General features: G+C 35.4%; 1 protein-coding gene across 1 annotated transcript in view; it reads left to right on the forward strand.

Annotated features, from left to right (window-relative positions):
• The window catches only part of WASL (WASP like actin nucleation promoting factor), a 100,337-nt gene that overhangs the window by 48,833 nt on the left and 31,950 nt on the right, over nt 1-19,554 (forward strand). The window contains exons 3-5 of the mRNA XM_074193797.1: nt 2,731-2,817; nt 4,684-4,780; nt 8,193-8,216. Of these exons, the coding sequence (XP_074049898.1) occupies nt 2,731-2,817; nt 4,684-4,780; nt 8,193-8,216 (208 nt within the window). The remainder of the gene's footprint in view (nt 1-2,730; nt 2,818-4,683; nt 4,781-8,192; nt 8,217-19,554) is intronic.

Genomic DNA, 19,554 nt, shown 5'->3' on the forward strand with positions numbered 1-19,554 from the left:
AAATCGTATCCTTAAGGAAGAAACGTATAGTATGAGATATAGCAGAATTACATAATAAGACAACATTTTTTTTAAATTAGAGGTAATAGTCCAAACTCCACAATTCTTTCTGAGGATACAGATGGCATTCTCTGTCACAGATACCCCAAAATTGTGCCTGATTGTTGCCCTGTTGGTATGAGCAAGCTATTATAAGGTTGATCATCACTCCCATGTTGCTATTAGGGTATACAATGTTCTGGTTCTGCTCATCTCACTCAGCATCTGTGCTCAGGTATCTTAAGTTTTGTCTGTCTCCATTCTTGCAAGATGCCTAACATTAGGGTACCTACAAATTGTTTTTTCAAAAAAAAATTATTATATCTTCCTTAAGTTTTCTAACACTACATTTTTTGAGATTATATAATTTGTAAGTTACAGAAATGCCCAAATATTGTGTACATCTTATGACAGAGCACTTTACATTGTTCATATCCAAATTGCCCTGACTTCTTAAGGCCTTTATTCACCATTTGACTTCATCTCCCTTTTCCCCTCCCTACCTCTCTGAGTCTACCATCTTAAAGGTCTGCAGTGGTGTTTTCACTTGTCTCCACCATCTTAAACTTACTGCATCCTAAGCCATCACCAGCCATCTTGATCTGTGTCTTGGCTCTGGATTTGGATGCCTGGAGGAGGAGAGAGTTTTGGCTGACAGCTTTACCCCAACTCACTTAAATCCATTTCACAAGTAGGTCCAAGCACCACCTTTGTGACATTATTGGTCCTCTTTGAGAACCAATGATGAACAAGAGCATTTTGCCCACCTTGTACATTTGTATATCCAACATATTTGAACCCAATTGCAGAAATTTCTTTATCCTTGTTGAATCAGCATGATACCTCAGAGTCATTTATTAAGCACCCACTGCATACCAGACACAGCTAAGTCCTGGAGGTACAAAAAACAGTAAAGCACAGTCTCTGCTTTCAAAAAGGTCATGTCTTATGGGGGAGACAACATACATGCAACTATGCACAAGCACGCTATATAAAGGCTGTGTTGGAAATAATTAACTGAGGCAAAACTAGAATTAAGGGGAATTGGAAAGGCTTTTTTTATGTAGATTTTCACTGAGACTTGGAAGCCAGAGAAACCAGGAGGTAGAGATGAGAAATGAGAACATTCTGAGCATAGGGGATAGCCAGAGAAAATGCCTTGAGCTAAAAGATAGTGTCTTATTTAAGGTACAGTAAGAAGGCCAGTGAAATGAAAATATTTATAGTAGCTCTTTTACAGTAGCTAAGAATTGGAAATTGAATACGTAATCCAATATAAATATGATGAAGTACTGTTGTACTGTAAGAAATGATGAAGGGGATGGTTTCAGAGAACTTAGGCAGACTTGTATGAATTGATTTAAAAGATAAAATATGGGATGTTTGAAAAGGTAGAGGAAAGCATGCTATAAAGGATAGAGGGACTTTGAATGGCAAAGATTTGATGCACTTTAAGAAGATCATTTTGACAGTGACTGAGGATGAACTAGAGTGAGGAAAGGTTCACATCAGGGAGTGCTAATAAGGGCTAACATAAAGATTGTGGCATTGTCAGAGGAGAAAAAGAGACATTTGTTAAAGATGCTAAGAAGATAAAATCAACAGCCCTTGGCAATGGATTATAATTTCATACATACATACATACATATATATATTGAGAGAGAGAGAGAGAGAGAGAGAGGGAGAGAGAGAGAGAGAGAGAATGAGAATGAGAATATGAGAATGAATGACACCTAGATTGGGAACCTGGGGGGCTTGTGATGATGATAATGATGATATTCTCAGTAAGCTAGGTAGAGGGAGGATTTAGAGGGAAAATAACAATTTCAGTTTTGTATATGTTGAATTTAAAATGTCTATTGGACATTCAATTTGTATGTCTAAGTATTCAGAGATGGTAGACTGGAGGTGAGCAAAGAAGTAAGAACTGGATGAATAGATTGGGAAATCATAAGCATAAAGATGATAATTGAATCATGAGGTATGAACAGACCACCAAGTGAAATAGTATAGATGGAAAAGAAAAGAGAGCCCTTAACTGTGACTAGATATAAATTCATCAGAAACCTGGAGAAAAGAGATTATCAAGGGGAAAAGAGGATGATGACATTGTTAGAGGCTACAGAAAGCTTAAGACAATGGATAAAAGGCCATTAGATTGGTCAACTAAGTTTTTTTAGTAACTTTGAGAGAGCAGTTTTGGTTAGATGTTTAGGGTGAGAGTCAATCTGTAGGATAGTTAAATAAAAAAAGAAGAAAGTAAATGTGGAGGCATCTAGTGTAGGTAACCTCATGGATTTTAGTCATAAAAGAGAGGAAAGATATGGAAAAATAGTTAACAGATATTGTTGGATCACATGAGGAATTTTTGAGACAGTAAGGAAGCGCGCAGTGGGGGGGAGAGATTAAAGGTAAATGAAGAGTAGGAATGTTAGAGGAAGATGGTCTGCTTTAAAAAATGGAATGGAATTATTTGTGGATATAGAGGGAGAACATGTGTATGCACATATACATAATGGTAATTTATTTTTCATAATTAGTAAACAACTAATTTCAAATGATTTGGCTAGATTTGTTATATTAAAAAGCACTTTACTATTGCTCTTATTAGATAAATAATATTCTTTGCTTTAAATTCTCAAGGTTATATTTCTGTAACACTTGTTTTTAACTTTTAATTTCTTTTGTTAGGACGGGAAACTACTATGGGAACAGGAGCTCTATAATAACTTTATATATAATGGTCCTAGAGGATATTTTCATACATTTGCTGGTGATGTAAGTCAGAGTTTACCTTATTATGCTTTATTTATGCAGCTGCATTTTAAATGTCACTGTTTTTAGTTATGTTCATAAAATTGCTGTTTCTAGATTTTCCATTTCTGTATTTTATAAAAATATGAAGAATTTTTTTGTTTTCAGTTTTATAGTCTTTTCAACAAAGAATCTTATTAAGTTCAAGTTGCTGGTTAACAATATAAGAAACATAAATCAGTATCATTGGAAAAGAGCCTCTTTTATTTCCTAGATAATCCATTTTATAGCATACTTTTTAGTCTTTAGATTGCATAGAAAACATTAAAACTAAACATCATTTTGCTTTATTTTTCTTAAGTTTGGAGTAATATTGCCTCATTTCACCCCACCCCAGTTTTTATGGTGTTTGAATTAAAATTCTAATTTGAGTTCCATTTGTAGGTCTGACAGAAAATAAAAATACAGTTAATCTTTAAACTTTTGCATAGCTAGCATTTCTAGAAAATGTCACAAAAAATCAAAAACACAAAATTTGATCTGTTGAACTAATGGGAATGGAGAGATTAGTTTTTTGACTATTTAAAACTATCCTCTTTTGCTGGAGACTGCTGAAAATACACTTTTCACATACAGTTCTTTATAACAAAACATCAGTTCCGATAATGTGTAATTTTCCTAACAGTATCCAAGAAATAGGCTCCAAAATAAATTTATTAACATGCAAAATATTTTTTCTCTCATAGTTTCCTATCATTTTGTGACCTTTTGTGCTAAAAGTTGAATTAAAAAAAACCATTTTTTTCATAATTCATGAAATCTACAGTGTCGTAAATGCTATACCACAAATAAAATTCTTAAAACTAAAACATATTTTTAACCTGAAATTTATCCTCTACTCTCAAATGGTGTTTTGAGTGCATTATACTGTATACCTATACTGCTATAAACTCTCTCCTTCGACTGTCCTCTGAAAAGCAAGGGAAACATTGCTGAAAGTAAAGTCATGACTTTTGAAAGACTCTGAGACTAGCAAGGTCTTGATACCATCTGTGTCCTTCACAGCAGCTGGATGACATTGGACCAACTTGAAATAATTCACCTTTAGTAATGCCTGTTTCTTGTATCATTGGAGATACTTAAGGATCTCACAGTCTGGGGCACAGAGCAGAGGCAAATTGATGTTTAATTTTGAGGTTGCCACCAGTAATGGGATTGGCAGCCTTGATGTCTCTAGCCAGCTGGTTGATGAGGCCAACAGCAGACCCAGACATCCTGGCAAGAAGCATATCTGACATCTTTATTTTCTCGCTAAGCTATATCACTGACTTGGCACGCTTGGGCTCAGAGCCCAAAGGACTTGTACTATGCTTTTTTGTGTGTGTGTGTGGGGGGTATAATTACAATACAAAACTTGAGTTTTAAAGATTAACAAAGAAGATATGCAAGAACTGCAAGGGGGAGCTCCTAGTAGGAGACCAGCCTCTCTCCAAACTTGTGGATTTTTTGTGCCTGTCTTGTTTTTCTTAACTTCACATTGCCACATGTGCATGGTTGCCAGTTGGAAAGGGAAAATAAGGTCACTAACAAAATCACACGTGCTTGAAGTTGTGAAAGTTAAATGCACAAATGTTGAGGATTGACTATAGAAGATAATACTTTTAAGTATATATATTTTCAGTTGAAGACCAGAAGTTGTGTTCAGTACTATTCTATTTTTCGTCCTTTATCCTAATTAAGACACAGTAATTTTATTTTATGCAAGTGAAATGAACCATTCCTTCATGTAACTTTTGGGAGGGGGTTTTGCCTGCATATCTCAAAGCAAATCTAATAGTAATTTCTTTTTATTTTCCTCTGAATTTTAACTTCTCGACCAAAATATTTCAGACCTGTCAAGTTGGTCTTAATTTTGCCAATGAAGAAGAAGCAAAAAAATTCCGAAAAACAGTTACAGATCTTTTGGGGCGGCGACAAAGAAAATCTGGTAAGTATCCTTTGCAAAAAATAAAGGAGTAGAAGAAAGTGTGGTGGGCAAAAAGTTTCCAAAGAGTAAAATTCATTCAAGGGTCAGTCTAGTAAATCTTCTGCATGAATGTAGTTTATCAAATCCATATACATGGTGCTGCTTGTGTTATTGGGTATAGGGAAGAGAACAAATCCTTGTTCTTATAGTGTATATAAGGTGGTTAGAAATACTGTTCACACATATACACATATTGAATACATGAACCAATGAAAATTATAGAAGAGACCTTTTAATAAAGTACTGATTTTGAAATAAACTGGATTTAATTCCTAGGTCTTTTAATAGCTGTGTGACTATAGACAAATCACCTAATGTCTCTGAACATTTGTTTTCTCATGGGGATAATATTTGCACAGTTTGTTTTTGTGAGGCACTTTGTAAACAACATAAAACTCCTAGGAATTTGAACAACAGCCGATGTCATTTTTAAAGAGTAGATGCAGAAATCAACATTAAGGGATAGATAAATATAAGAGATCTTTTAAAGAAAGAAATAAGGCGTGGGATGAATGAGTTAAAGATTACTTTAAGGGGCGGCTAAGTGGCAGTGCATAGAGCACCAGCCCTGGAGTCAGGAGTACCTGGGTTCAAATCTAGTCTTAGACACTTAATAATTACCTAGCTGTGTGGCCCTGGGCAAGCCACTTAACCACTTTTGCCTTGTAAAAACCTTAAAAAAAAAGATTACTTTGAAGGTTTTGAGTTTTTTAATTAGTGCTAGATATGTATCTGTCCCTTTAATCCATAGCAAACACAATATACTACTCTAGTTAGATCACTAATTTTATATCTGCAAAATTAAAAAACCAAATTATATTTTAACCACAAGTATTCCAAACTAAAAATAACTGAGTCATGACTTTAACACTGCTGTAATTACATTCTGCTGGCATCTTTTCCTCTCCTGCCCTCTTGAGGATGAAAAAGTCTACCACATTTTTACAGCCCTATCAGAGTAGAGAACTTAATCTTGGTGCTATTAAGCTGCAACTTAGTCATTTCTTCTTTGGAGCAAATTTGTGACTTCAATCATCTTACCAGCATACTATGATGCTTATACCAGTGTTTTTTTTTTTTTTGAGGGTTGTCACATCTTCATCTACAAAGGATCATATTGACATTGATTCTTGCAGTTACTTAGAATAGTAAATTTTAACATTTATATGGTGCTGTATATGTATTATCTCATGTGTTCCTCCCCTTTGGAGCAGCTCTCCATTTTGCAGGTGAAGAAACAAGGCTAAGAGAGATTAGGTAATTTTCCCAAGGTCACCCATCTAGTAAATATCAAAGGCAGGATTTAAACTCACTGAACCCTGTTTGCCTCAGTTCCTCATTTGTAAAATGAACTGGAAAAGGAAATAGCAAACCACTCCCAATTGGGATCACGAAGAATTAGACATGACCAGACTAAACAACAACAAATGTCTCATGTGTTACAAATGTTCAGAGGTTGAAGACAGCACTGAGTTGAGATGATCATTGAAAACTCCATTGGGGATACAATGAGCCGGGTTTTCAGGGAATGATAGTGTAAAGCCATGGCTGTGGAAGATAATGTTAGAATGTTAGCATAGGACCAGATTTTTAACTCTTGGTGCAGGGGGGCAAATGAAGTTGACTGTAGGGGCTATGTGCTGGAGGCTAGGAGCATGAACCTCCAGGTCTAGTGCTGCAGTTGTGCTCACATCCTGCCCATTACCTCTGTGGCAGTACAGATCCCCACTTTCTGCTTTTCCTGGTGTGATAAATTGGAGCACCAGGTGCGAGTCTACTGTTTCTTAAGACAGTTTTTATTTACAACAGATATAATATCTAAGAAGAGAAAACTTAACCAAAGCTGTAAATGCTTGCTTTGAGCATTACCATATACTGCAACCATATAAGTTGCAACCCAAAAACATTTTTTGGAATGATTTTTGCTGCAAGTTTTATTTGTTATTTAGTTGTTTTAGGTTCACTTATAGGTAGTTAGGAAGAAACTAAATAAACAAACAATAATTGATCCCTTGTGAAATTCATATTTTTGCTCAAATTTGGCACAAAATATTAACCCTGGAACAAGAGGAAAAATTGTCTTTTCAGCACCAAAAGAGTTAAGAGCCCTGAATAACAAGTTAAGGAATTTAGCTTTTCTTCAGTTTGTAATGGTAAACTTTTTTTCTTGAGCAGGTAAATAAGATAAATGAATGCTTTTAATGTATTCATGAATGCATATGAAAAATAAAAGATAATGGGGAGAGAGAGAGAGGTATCTGGGAGAGATTAATAGCAATCTAAATAAAAAATTTTATTGATTTAGGCTATGCATATAGAAATAAAGAAATATCCAGACTTTCTCCCTGGTGAAGAAAAAAGACAGAAATCAAGGACAACTGAAAGAATGGTAGTACAGTAAGAAATAAGGACAGTAAGAGACATAAATAGATTGGGATAGTATATAATGAATTTGTTTTTTGACAGCGAACCTGTGATATCTGCAAAATTATACATAGGATTTGTTCTAGTTAAGTTTCCTATTTTGTAATAAATAACATAGTTGAATTAGAGATAATGTCTTAAGCTTTCTTCCAGCTCTAAATCCTATTTTCCAAGTTACTTAATTTGCATTTCATTATTGAATAGGAATATATTTTAACTGAATGCAGTAAATGATCTTCACAAACTACTAAATCAAGTAATATGTTTATATTTCTCAAGATTGGGATTAAATATCGACAATTACCCTCTGTAGTTAGTTATCCAATAATTAGTTTGTAATCCTTTAGTTATCTGTAAGGATATAGAATAATTCTTCTGTCAGGTATATATACCCTTTTAGATTTTATGTCAAATTATATGGTGTGTTACCATGACTGTTGTACTATATATACTTTGAAATTTATTAAAACCAGGTAATAACATACCATAATTTGCCTTAACAAAACCTAAGATAAAAACCCTAACCTTAAAAACTGATACATCAGTACTTGACAACCAAAAACTTTTAACTTTTATCACAGAGATTGCTAGTTTAGTTCAGTGTGGTTGAATCTACAAAAATTAGATTTACTTAAGACTTTGTAGAAGCATGACTGTTGCTTAAAGAAACATCTGTAGAGTTTTGATTTTATTTTTAAATCCAAAGAACTGCATTAGTATCACAAAAAACCAAATCATTATTGATAATAAACATGAGTTGTTTATTCAGAGAACTTTGTTGGTCCTGGTCTTTGATAATATTTTCTTTTTATGTGCAATTCTACCAACTAAGAGGAGCAAAAAGTACATGTTAACAGATAAAATCTTAAATGTTTGCCAGAATAGGTTTTTAGATTTTTTTTCACCTTATAGAATATTATTTTAATTTACTTTTTCATTTTTAAAACAGAGAAAAGACGAGACCCACCAAATGGTAAGTATGTTCATTATTGTTCCAAAAATAGACTCTGAATATTTGTCTAGAATTTCTAATCATTGTAAGTTATATACCATATTGTGACAAAATTAAAACTTGTGAGCAATTATTGTTTTAATGTGTATAAATACATTTTGCAATCTTTAAAGCCCTGAATCACTTTTAATATTTTTACTATGTTCTTCTTTATTTGAAATTACATAAATTAAGTCAAAAAGAAATAGTTCCTTCCTTTGATAAGATCCCTACAAGAAACACCAGGAGGGGGAAAACCCGAAAATTTGCCAACTACTAAAGTATCTGGGCACTGGGGTTGCATTCCTTAGTGATTATAGAAGGAAAGGTATTGCCTTTGGTAGATATAGAGAAGTTAGGAAAAAAGGGCAGGTTTAGAATCAAAGAATGAATTATTTTGAACATGTTTACGATACCTGTAGACATCCAGGAGTTCAGGAGAGAGACTGTAAAGGTCAGTGAGTCATTGGCAGAAACCTGTAGGAGTTACTGAACTCAAGGGATCAGCAGAACATTTTTCTTGTATATGACATCCAGAGAACTGTGTAAAGCCCTCCCTTTTCTTTTCTGCATTAAGATCTCCCTTAACAACTTTGAGTTTTGTGGGAAGGGTGGGTGGCAGAGCCTCTGAGTTTGGAAGATGGTAAGAGAATCCAGAGTCATTTGATTAAGGCCTTTCTCCAGTCTTTTAAGAGTGAATTTTAGAGAAACTGGAGTTTAGTTTATTTAGAGAAGGAGAGTTTGTTTTCCCATGAAGATAGTCTTTGACTTTATATTGAAGGAAATATACCTAAATAAGACTCATTATAAGACTACTAGAATTTCATTACTACTATTGTGAATAGGATAATAGAGTGATAGATAATTGAGAAACTCTACAATAAATTCTTGATTGTTCTTGTTCCCCCCCATAAAAACACCTTGCACTCAATGTAATTTGCATTTTACTTTTGCCAGATTTATTCTTTATCTTTATATTAAGTGCCTTCATCTTACAGTATTCTGAAATTTATAAACATTTATCTTTTAGAGAAAGCCATTATTCCAAATGTGCTGTTGACCTTAGAAATTTAGCAACATCAAATGACTTTATCATATTGATTCTGAACATAAATACACTGCTCAAACTTAGGAATTGTTACTTTAGTAATGTACACCATATTTTATATATTATGAATCAGAATATTGAGGTCTCTTACATGTGTTGTACCCAGCAAATTAAAAATTAAACAAGGGGGCAGCTAGGTGGTGCAGGAGGACTTGAATTAAAATGCGACCTCGGACACTTTAATTGCCTAGCTCTGTGACCTTGGCAAAAACCAAAAAAAATAAAAATAAACAAAAAAATCCTAGTTTATGATCTCAAGGAACTTATATTTTATTAAAGACATAGTAAAATTCTAGGGATATAAAGACCTTGGGAAAAAAAATATATATATATGTGTCTGTACATATATGTATTTGGGTTATTTAAAGCTGTAACAATTTGTGATAGCATAGGGCTTCTGAATTTGTTTTCAAACTCAAGTTCCCCACACTCTAATTCATCCAAAAATCTTTTGTTTTTGATATTAGAATGCATCATTTTTGTTTGTACAGATGCAATACATTAAAATTCCTTGGATGTATTAAATTGACTTGTATTCCTTATTTAGTAACTTTAGAGAAGGCACCATGAAAATATGTTGGAAAATAGGAGGAAATGAAATCAGAATTATAAAATATTCAAATTTGCAAGTGACTAAGAGTACATTGTCATAATTTTGTAGCAATTGTTGATATTTATTCCTCTTTTTAAAATTTAACCTTATTGCCAAATAGAATACGATTGGTAGATTACCTGTTCAGTGAGTAGGTGCAATCAGCAAAATATTTGTGGACTCAGTTTCACAAATCATAATTTCCTTGAATAAGCAGCTAATAGTCATAAATAAATAGATTATTCTTCCATAATGTTACCTGCACCTGCATAATTTCATGACCCTCAGCTTTCATGGCTCCACACCTCACTTCTCACTGCCCCCTTTTTATTTCTAGTCATTATGATGCTGCCACCTGGTGGAAGCAACTGCCTCCATACTTCTTAACTAGGAAGGTAGTGATTTAACATAGTTCTAGATTTTGATGTTGACTTTTCTTTAATAATCAAAATAGATCTCTCTTAAAAGCTAAAGATTATATTAATCACACATAGTACTTTTAAAAGTAATTTACAATTGCATAAAAACTTTCAAAAAATTAATAATATATAGCTATAATTCATCATGTTTCTTAATAGTTCTTAGCTTTAATAATTTTTCTTACCTCAATTCTTTCAGAATCTTAACTCGTGGTCCAAATTCTTCTACAGAAGTTTATTTTATCTTTTGTCACTCAATAGCAGAGAGCCATCTTTTCATTCCCAAGATTCTCCATTGAGATCTGTCTAAGGTTCTGGAGGCCTTCCTCTAGCTCTTTTCTGTGTTATGTGTGCCATTGGAGCACACTTAGACTGTTAGTCCCATTTGTTGAGCATAGATCATAGTTAGAAATATATTGCAGCTTCTTACTTATATTTGTTTACCATGAGCCTCTCTCATAGGCAATATTCATACCTAGAAATGAAGTAATATCTACAACTATTGACCTTTATCCCTACTTTTAATTTTTTTTTTTTTATAAAATCTTCACCCAGTGTGTCCCTGTTTTTCAACCCTTTACTTTATTTGGAGATCATTACAAAATAATCAACTCACACCCATGCCCTTTGTCTTTGTAAATGCAGTATCTTCCCATACAGGAAAGTAAACAGTTTTAGCTTTACTGAGGCCTTTATGACTTTTTCGTGTATACCTTTTTATTCCTCTCTTGAGTTTTATGTCTACTTCTCTATTCGGGTCTGTTCCATTTAATCAGGTATGCTCAGGAGTCCTCTGTTTTCATTCCCCTGATGTATTGCACTCAGATTTCATGAATTAGTTATTCTTTGTTGTAATATTAACTCCTTTGCCTTACATTATATCATATTCCAAGTCTTCTTCTTTTTTTTTTAATGCTTTTTAGGATTTTGCAAGGCAAATGGGGTTAAGTGGCTTGCCCAAGGCCACACAGCTAGGTAATTATTAAGTGTCTGAGACTGAATTTTAACTCAGGTACTCCTGACTCCAGGCCTGATGCTCTATCCATTGCACCACCTAGCCGCCCCCCAACCTTACTTTTAAAAGTTTTTATTGAAACAATAGACAATATATTTTGATTTGCCATTTTAGTGAGAGCTCTGCAGTAGCTCAGCTTTGTTTACTAAAGCATTTAGTAAACCCACAGATGGCTGCCTAAAATTGTACTGTGGGCAGCATGCATTCTGGACACTCTGCTCTAGGTCTAAGAAACCAGGACAATTTTCCTTGATGATTTCTTGAAATGTGATGGCCAGCCTTTTATTTTGAATCATGACTTTTCACATCATCAAATAATTCTTAAACTAATTTTTCTTAATTGGTTTTCCAGGTCACTTGTTTTTCCAGTGATTCATATTTTCTCCTACTTTTATTTTTTTTGATGTCTTATGGAGTCATTAACTTACATTTGCTTAATTCTAATTTTTATAGTGCTAAATTTTTCAAGGAATTTTTGTACTTTTCCCATTTGCCCAATTCAGCTTTTTAAGGAGTTCTTTTCTTCATTGAATTTTTCTGTCCATGTTTTTAGCTATTAGACCGATAAAGTATCATTTTCTTTAGTATTTTTTTGCATCTATTACAAAATGGTTATGTCTCGTTTCATAAACTTTTCTAACATCACTTTTATTTATTTTCCCAATTTTTCCTCCACCACTCATCTCTAGCTTAAAATCTTTGAGGAATTTTTGTTGGGTTTGGGTCTATTGAGCATTTGGGGGGGGGGGCTCTTTTCACATTGTTGTCTTCTGAATTTGTCTTATCTTCTCTGCCACTGTAGTAGCTTTTTATAGTCAGATTGCTCATTTGTTTTCTAGCCTATTTGATTTTAAACTAGTTTGGTTCTGTTCACCCAGGGATGGGGAGGCACTATCCCACATTAGTCTTTTTCTTGCTGTTTTTTTTTTTTTTTAACCACTTTTGGGTGTCTAATAAGTTTTCTGGTGTTGCCAAGCTAGTGTGATCCTGGAAGGAGAGATATAGTCACTGCTCTCTGGTCTGTACTCTGATCTTTCCTCAGGAAGAGATCCTAGTCCCCTCCAACCACAAACCCTTAGCACTCCCCTTTTTCACTTTGGGACTGTGATCAGGGCCTTGTGACTAACAGTGAACTCCCAAAGCTGGACTTTCTTTGCACAGGCCTGCTGGCTGTTTAAGTTGTTAGACTGGAAAAATATCTCCTTGACTTTTTGTTGGTTCCATTGCTCCAAAATTTTGTTTGAAGCATTATTTTAAAGTTATTTGGGAGGAAATATTAGAAGAGTTTGACTGGTTGTGAACTGCCACTGTGGCTCTGCTAATCAGTAATAATTCTTAACCTAAATTTTCAGATCAACCTGCTTAAAATACCCACAGGTCTCCAAACTGAATTTGAATTAGAGCAACACTTTTTTTACATTTACCTCTATATTTACATCATCTCTTCGTTTTTCTTCTAAACCTCTCAGGATTTAAAAGAAAACTGAAAAGGCAAGAGGAGATTTCAGATTGATTGGGGGCATTAGGGGAGAGGTATGAAAGAAAAAATTTAGAGTTTAGAAAAAAGTAGACCTGCTTGTCCTGGCCCTTCTCCCTAACATGGTGGCTCTGGGAGGGACCATCTAATCAGGAGACTGGAAACGACCTAGGGATACACAGTATTCCAGTGGTAGTTGTCCAGGGGGTGGAGTGAGTTTCCAAAGTGAAGAAATTTCTGTGACTGGTAGTCATTGTCCTATAAACTCAAGTCAGGAGCCACCTATAAGAGTTTAAGAGTGAATTTTTCTACTTCTTTTCAGCTATTAGACCAGTAAAGTGTCATTTTCTTCAGTATATTTTTGCCATCTCTGTTACAAAATAGTTAATTCTCATTTCATAATTTTTTTGACTATATATTATAAAGTTAAAAAAATGAAATCATTTCTGTAGCATCAGTGACTCATTCGTAGGCTTCCCTCTTGCTTGGTCAGTTAATCTGTTGTGTACACCCTGGTGCTCCTGGAGTTTGGCCTCACAGAACAAAAAAATTCAGTGGTATTTGGAGGGGCCAAAATTTGTCTCCTTGTGAGACTTTTCTTCACTCTGTGTAAAAGTCTATACATACAATCAGAAGTTGGCCATTTCTCTCAGAGCATAGTGTTGCTAGTTTAATTTTGAGGTGTACTCCAAATGTCCCTGGTGAGGTAGGATATACTGGTTAGAATAAAGGTCAGTGAAGTGATTAATACTCTATTTAATTTTATTGGATCCCAGATTTTTGTAACTAAAATAAAAGTGTATATATGGTGTTAGTTCATTTGGTAACTTGTCATTAAAGGATTTGGGGGTTGGAATATCTAATTTTCATTGATAATATGTAAAATTAATTGTCTAACTTAAAAAATTAACTCAGTATAGTTATTTCTTTTTCAAATGAATATTACTTATTCTGTTCTTTATCCACATAAAGTGTATGCATAAGACTTTTCAACAATTTTATTTAGGACAACAATATTAGGAATTTTAGATTTCTAGCAGAATTAAAGGATTTACATTACATTAGTATTTAATGGTTATGTAAAAAGCATTAGTCTGTATTTTGGAAGCATTTGTTTCCTACTCTAGTAATAGTCTTTTAATCAAATTCAACTCACCATTATTGTAATAATGGCAATAGAATTTTAACTAAAAGAGAATATTTTTTAGGTTATTTTACAGACCACATCTAAGTAATAGGTGATGAAGTTTGAACTGTTTTTAAGATTCAAAGTTTAATGTCTCTATATTCTCAAACATTTGAATGATAGTTTTAAGATCTGGAATATTTTAATGACTTACCTAACATTTTTTTTTTAACCTAACACTTACTGGAGCTTCTTCAGAAGATGCTCTCAGTGTTAGTATTTCTAGATGCTTGGAATCATTGTACTGTTGGATAGGAGATGGAATGCCTCATCTTTAGGATTTACATGATGCCGACATGGTAGTTCAGTTTACTTGAAACATTGTGCATTAAAGGAATGTAGTATAAATGGAGTAGAGAGTAGGTAGGAGCTAGATTGGGCAGTATGAGGAAAAAAAAATTTTAAGAGTATCACATTTTGAGTTGTATGGAGTATAGCTTGGAGAATAGGAAGAATGTAGGTTTTTAATAGCCCAAGGGAAAGTCCATGAGGAAAAGAACTGAGGTAGAACAGAGTATGGAGAAAAGCAAACAGATGGAAGAGACATAAGACACAAAAAGATTGATATCTAGTAAAAGAAATTGAAAAGAAGTGGATACAGAGAGGAGTGTCCAAGAGGAGCAGGTCAACTCTGCCAGAAACTGTATAGCAGTCAGGGAATTATAAATAATGACTGAGAAAAAGCCCTTGAATTGAGTACTTATGAGGTCATTGGTCATCTTGAAGGATAAGAGGCAGAAGTCAGGTTCCAAAGGCATGGAAGTAAGGAAATAAAGGCATTGAATATCAGAGTAGGGGGAAGAAAAAGTTTGTGATAGATGGTCTCTTGTCTCCAAGTAGGAAGAGGTCCTCTTCTGGGAAGGAAAGGGACATTTTGGAGTGACTACTGTGGAGAATGAGATAAAGTCAACGAAGAATAACATTATGTCATAAAATAGTGAGAGGCTGAGTTAGGTAACCAAAATTTGTAGTGAACTCTTACTTTTCTCCAGTAATGTTCAAGTAGTACTTGAATTAGCAAAGAAAGCAAATGGTGATAGGTAACCTAGGGCTGGGGTATGACAAGGCTCTGAGGACCTAGAATTAAGACTAGAGAATAAGGAATTCAAGGATAGAAGATAATGGATAGTTTAATTGATCAATAATAGAGTGAAGACTATGAAGGGAGGAGAGAAAAAGGGTTAGAAGGGTAGGAGGAGAGGGTAGGAGACAGGGATAACTAATAGATTGTGATTAGAAAAAGACAGGGATCTGGGAGATGAATAGTTATGGATAATGATGATGTTTTTGATATTTTGGACTGTAGGGTCTTTTCTTCATGCCTTCAGTGTTTATCCCTAGATGTGATCAGATTTTTAGGTCCCAGAAATTAGGGATAAGATTCTTTTTAATTCTAATATTGTATGATTCTATGTTTATACTTCAAAACAAGAAAACTAGGAAGCATTTTATTTTTAAATTTCAGTAACATACAAAGCACTGGGGACTATCTTCCCTGCCAAACACAAGCTGTCCTCAGGGGACTTACATTCTATTGTGGACAATATATGAAAGTAACACACAGGAAACACAAGGTAATTTAAAGAGGGAGAGTATAATAATTAATAATTAGGGGATCAGAAAATGTTTCCCTTAGGGTATGAGTTCAATCGCGAATGGAAAACTAAAGATTTGAGAAAGTGGCAGTGAAGAGGGGACTATACACAAGTATACCTGTGCAAAGTCATGGAGGTAGGAGCTGAATGCCATATGTGGGGGCATATGAGTGATCCAGTTTGACTGCTGTTGTACAATTGTGTGAAAGGGAGTCTAGAACCTTAAACTATAACTAGCATATGAAGGACTTTGAGGTTTTTACCTTGCTGAGATGTTTGTAATTTATCCTGTTGGGAGCTATCAAAAACTCTTGAGCAGGAGAGTGATGTAACTCAAACTATGCTTTTTGCTCTCTTTGCTTTGGCAGCTTTCTAGAGGATGGAGGAGAAAGACCATAAGCAAAGGGACAATTAGGAGACTATTAAAACCAATCTAAATGGGGTGATAAGAACTAGAGAGGTGTTCTTGTGAGTAGAGGCAAGGTAACAAGTTTGAGAGATTTTTGTGGAGGTGACATTGATGAGACTTAACCAGGTGAAAGTGGTAGTTGAGAATCTTAGCAACTTGGGAGGCTTCATTTCCTCCATATAAATAAGGAAATTTTGGAGGAGGGACAGGATTTTTTTTTAATGATTATCTCTTGTTTTTTATATCATCTATATTTCTCATAGCTATTTACAACCTGGATAGTCTTGGACAAATCATTTAACTATTTTTACCCTTAATTGTCCCAACTACTTTTTTAACCCTTAATTGTCCCAACTACTTTTTTTTAACCCTTAATTGTCCCAACTATTCAGTGAAGGAGTTAGATTAAGTGACTTCTTTTTTTGTTGTTCTTTTTTTATTCTTATTTTGTACAAATAATGTTTTTTGATACATTACTAAAATATTCTTGTTTAAGAGTAAACATAATACCCCTCCCCCAAAATAATAGGCCCGCATGATCGATAAAGTAGAGAAAAAATTAAAATAATAAAAATAAAAATAGTAGTGGGTGTGGCCAGGTGGCGCATTGGACAGAGCACGGCCCTGGAGCCAGGAGCATCCAAGCCCAAATCTGGCCCCACACACCCAACAATCACCCAGCTGTGTGACCCCAGACAAGCAACCCCAACCCCATTGCCCTGCAAAAAACAAACAAAAAAAAGACATAAAATAGTAATAATAATAGTAGGGGCGGCCGGGTGGCAGACAGAGCACTAGGCCGGGAACCATGAGCACCTGGGTCCAAATACGGCTTTAGACACCCAACAGTCACCCAGCTGTGCAGCTCCAGGAAAGCCATCCAGCCCCATTTGTCCTGCACCCCCCCATAATAATAATAATAATAAAAAAATGTGCTTCAGTATGTGTTCTAATACCTCCAGCTCTGTCATGGGTAGATCACATTCTTTATGATAAGTCTATCACAAAAGTTACTTCCATATTTTTCCACCGTTGCCATTGCTGATCACATCTCCCTCCATTCCTACTTCTCCACTATCATATACTATATTTTCTCTCTCTCCTTTCACTCTGTCTCTGCTATAGGGTTGCTGAGTGGTGCAGCAGACAGATCCCCGGCCCTGGGACCAAGAAGCCCTGAGCCCCCATACCACCCCTTACCCAGCATCCACCTGGCCCTATGGTCCCGGACAGGCCATCCAGTCCCAGCCCCTTGCAAGAAATAAAAAAGAAAATGTGTTATATCTGACCATGGTCCATCCTCTCCTCTATCATTCACATCCCATCACCTTCCCCCTGTCCCCCTTCTCTCCTTACTCCAGATACCTATACCCCATTGAGCATATATACTGTTTCCTCTCCTAGCCACCTCTGATGAGAGTGAAGATTCCCTTATTCCTCCTTGCCTTCTCCCCTTCCATATCATTGAAATAGCTCATTGTAATAAAGAAAAATCTTATTATATGAAATATCTTAGCCTATTTTCCCTCTCCTTTTTCTTTCTCCCATTACATTTCTTTTCTAGCTATTGACTCCATTTTTACACCACAATATAGCTTCAAATTCAGTTTTCTCCTGTGCTTCAGCTATAAAACTCCTTCTACCTGCTCTATTAAATGAGAAAGTTCATATGAGTATTATCAGTGTCATTTTTCTATGCAGGAATACATGCAGTTCATCATCAAGTCCCTCATATTTTCCCCCTCTCCTACACTCTCCATGCTTCACCTGAGTCCTGTATCTGAAGACCAAACCTTCTGTTCAGCTCTGGCCATTCCAACAGGAACATTTGAAATTTTGCTGGGTAGTTGATTCTTGGTTGCATTCTGAGCTCTTTTGCCTTCCGGAATATTATATTCCAAGCCCTACGAGCTTCCATTGTAGTTGCTGCTAAGTCCTGTGTGATCCTGACTGCAGCTCCACAATATTTTAATTGTGTCCTTCTAGCTGCTTGTAATATTTTATCTTTGACTTGGGAGTCCTGGAACTTGGCTATAATAATCCTGGGGGTTGTTTATTTTTTTTTTGATCTCTTTCTCGGGGAGATCGGTGAATTCTCCCAATTTCTATTTTGCCCTCTGCTTCTAGGATTTCAGGGCAACTTTCCTGTAGTAATTCTTTGAAAATGATGTCACGGCTCTTTTTCCTGGTCATGACTTTCAGGCATTACAATAATTTTTAGATTATCTTTCCTAAATCTTTTCCATATCAGTTGTTTTTTCAATGAGATGTTTCCCATTTTCTTCTAATTTTTTTATTGTTTGGTTTTTGAAGTATTGTGTCATGATTTCTTGTAAAATCAGCAGCCTCCTTCAGTTCCGTTCTACATCTGAAGGATTTGTTTTCCAAAGAGATAAGAAAGCTCTCCACCTGGCCAATCCTGCTTTTTAAAAGCATTCGTCTCCTCAATAACTTTTTGAACTGTTTTATCAATTTGACCTATTCTGGTTTTTAACATATTATTTTCTTCAGCATTTTTTTGGTTCTCCTTGACTAAGCTGCTGATTTCTTTTTCATGTTTTTCCTGCATCTCTCTCATTTCTTTTCCCAATTTTTCTTCTATCTCACTCACTTGATTTTCAAAATATTTTTTGAGCTCTGTCATAGCCTGAGCCCAATTTATGTTTTTCTTGGGGTCTTTATATGCAGAAGCTTGTACCTCCTCATCTTTAGATTGAGTGTTTTGATCCTTTTTGTGATTATAGGCAAAGTATTTCTCAGTGGTTTTCCTCTTTTTTCTCTGCTTACTCATTTCTCCAGCCTGTGCCTGCTTTTGGGGTGCTTCCTGAGCTTTTGAGTATTATTGGGACACCCCCCTCCAAAGAGTCTCAGTGTGTGAGACTGTCCTCCTGGTCTGTGAATGACCATAAGTGCCCCCCTCTGCCACGGGCCTGAGGTGGGGGGGGCCTCTGCTATTCTATGGAGGGGCCTAGACTGGGATCAGGATCTGAATGTGGTCAGAGCCCCAGAGTCCTGTTCCAGGGGCAGAGGACAGAGCTGGGCAGTCTCTCTCCCCCCTCCCCTTCCTAGGCTCAGCACTCATGCCCTGGGGGCTCCTGCTTACTGGTTCCTGGATCTGGGCTGCTGCCACACTGCTTGCTAAGTGCCCTGAGGTCTGAGCTTCATGCAATCGCTCTGGCAGAGGTGTCTCCCCCTCCCCCGATCCCCCGAGTCTTTAATGTTTTAGTTACTTAGTAGTCGTTAAATTCCCCTCCCCTTAATATCCTTAGAAAAGTGCCCATCACAAACCTATTTCATAATGAAAAAAAGAATTGTTTCATATTTTGAAATTGGACTAGCATTTTATTTATATATGTGTGTGTATACACATATACACACACATATACACATACAATTGTGTATAAATATAAATGCTGCATGGCATATGCACCTGTAAAATATCTATATGTACATATATTAGTTTAGAGATATATGTGATTTTATATATATACATACATACATATATATGTATGTATATAT

Source organism: Macrotis lagotis, chromosome 7 (assembly GCF_037893015.1).
Source record: "Macrotis lagotis isolate mMagLag1 chromosome 7, bilby.v1.9.chrom.fasta, whole genome shotgun sequence".
Lineage (NCBI taxonomy): Eukaryota > Metazoa > Chordata > Mammalia > Peramelemorphia > Peramelidae > Macrotis > Macrotis lagotis.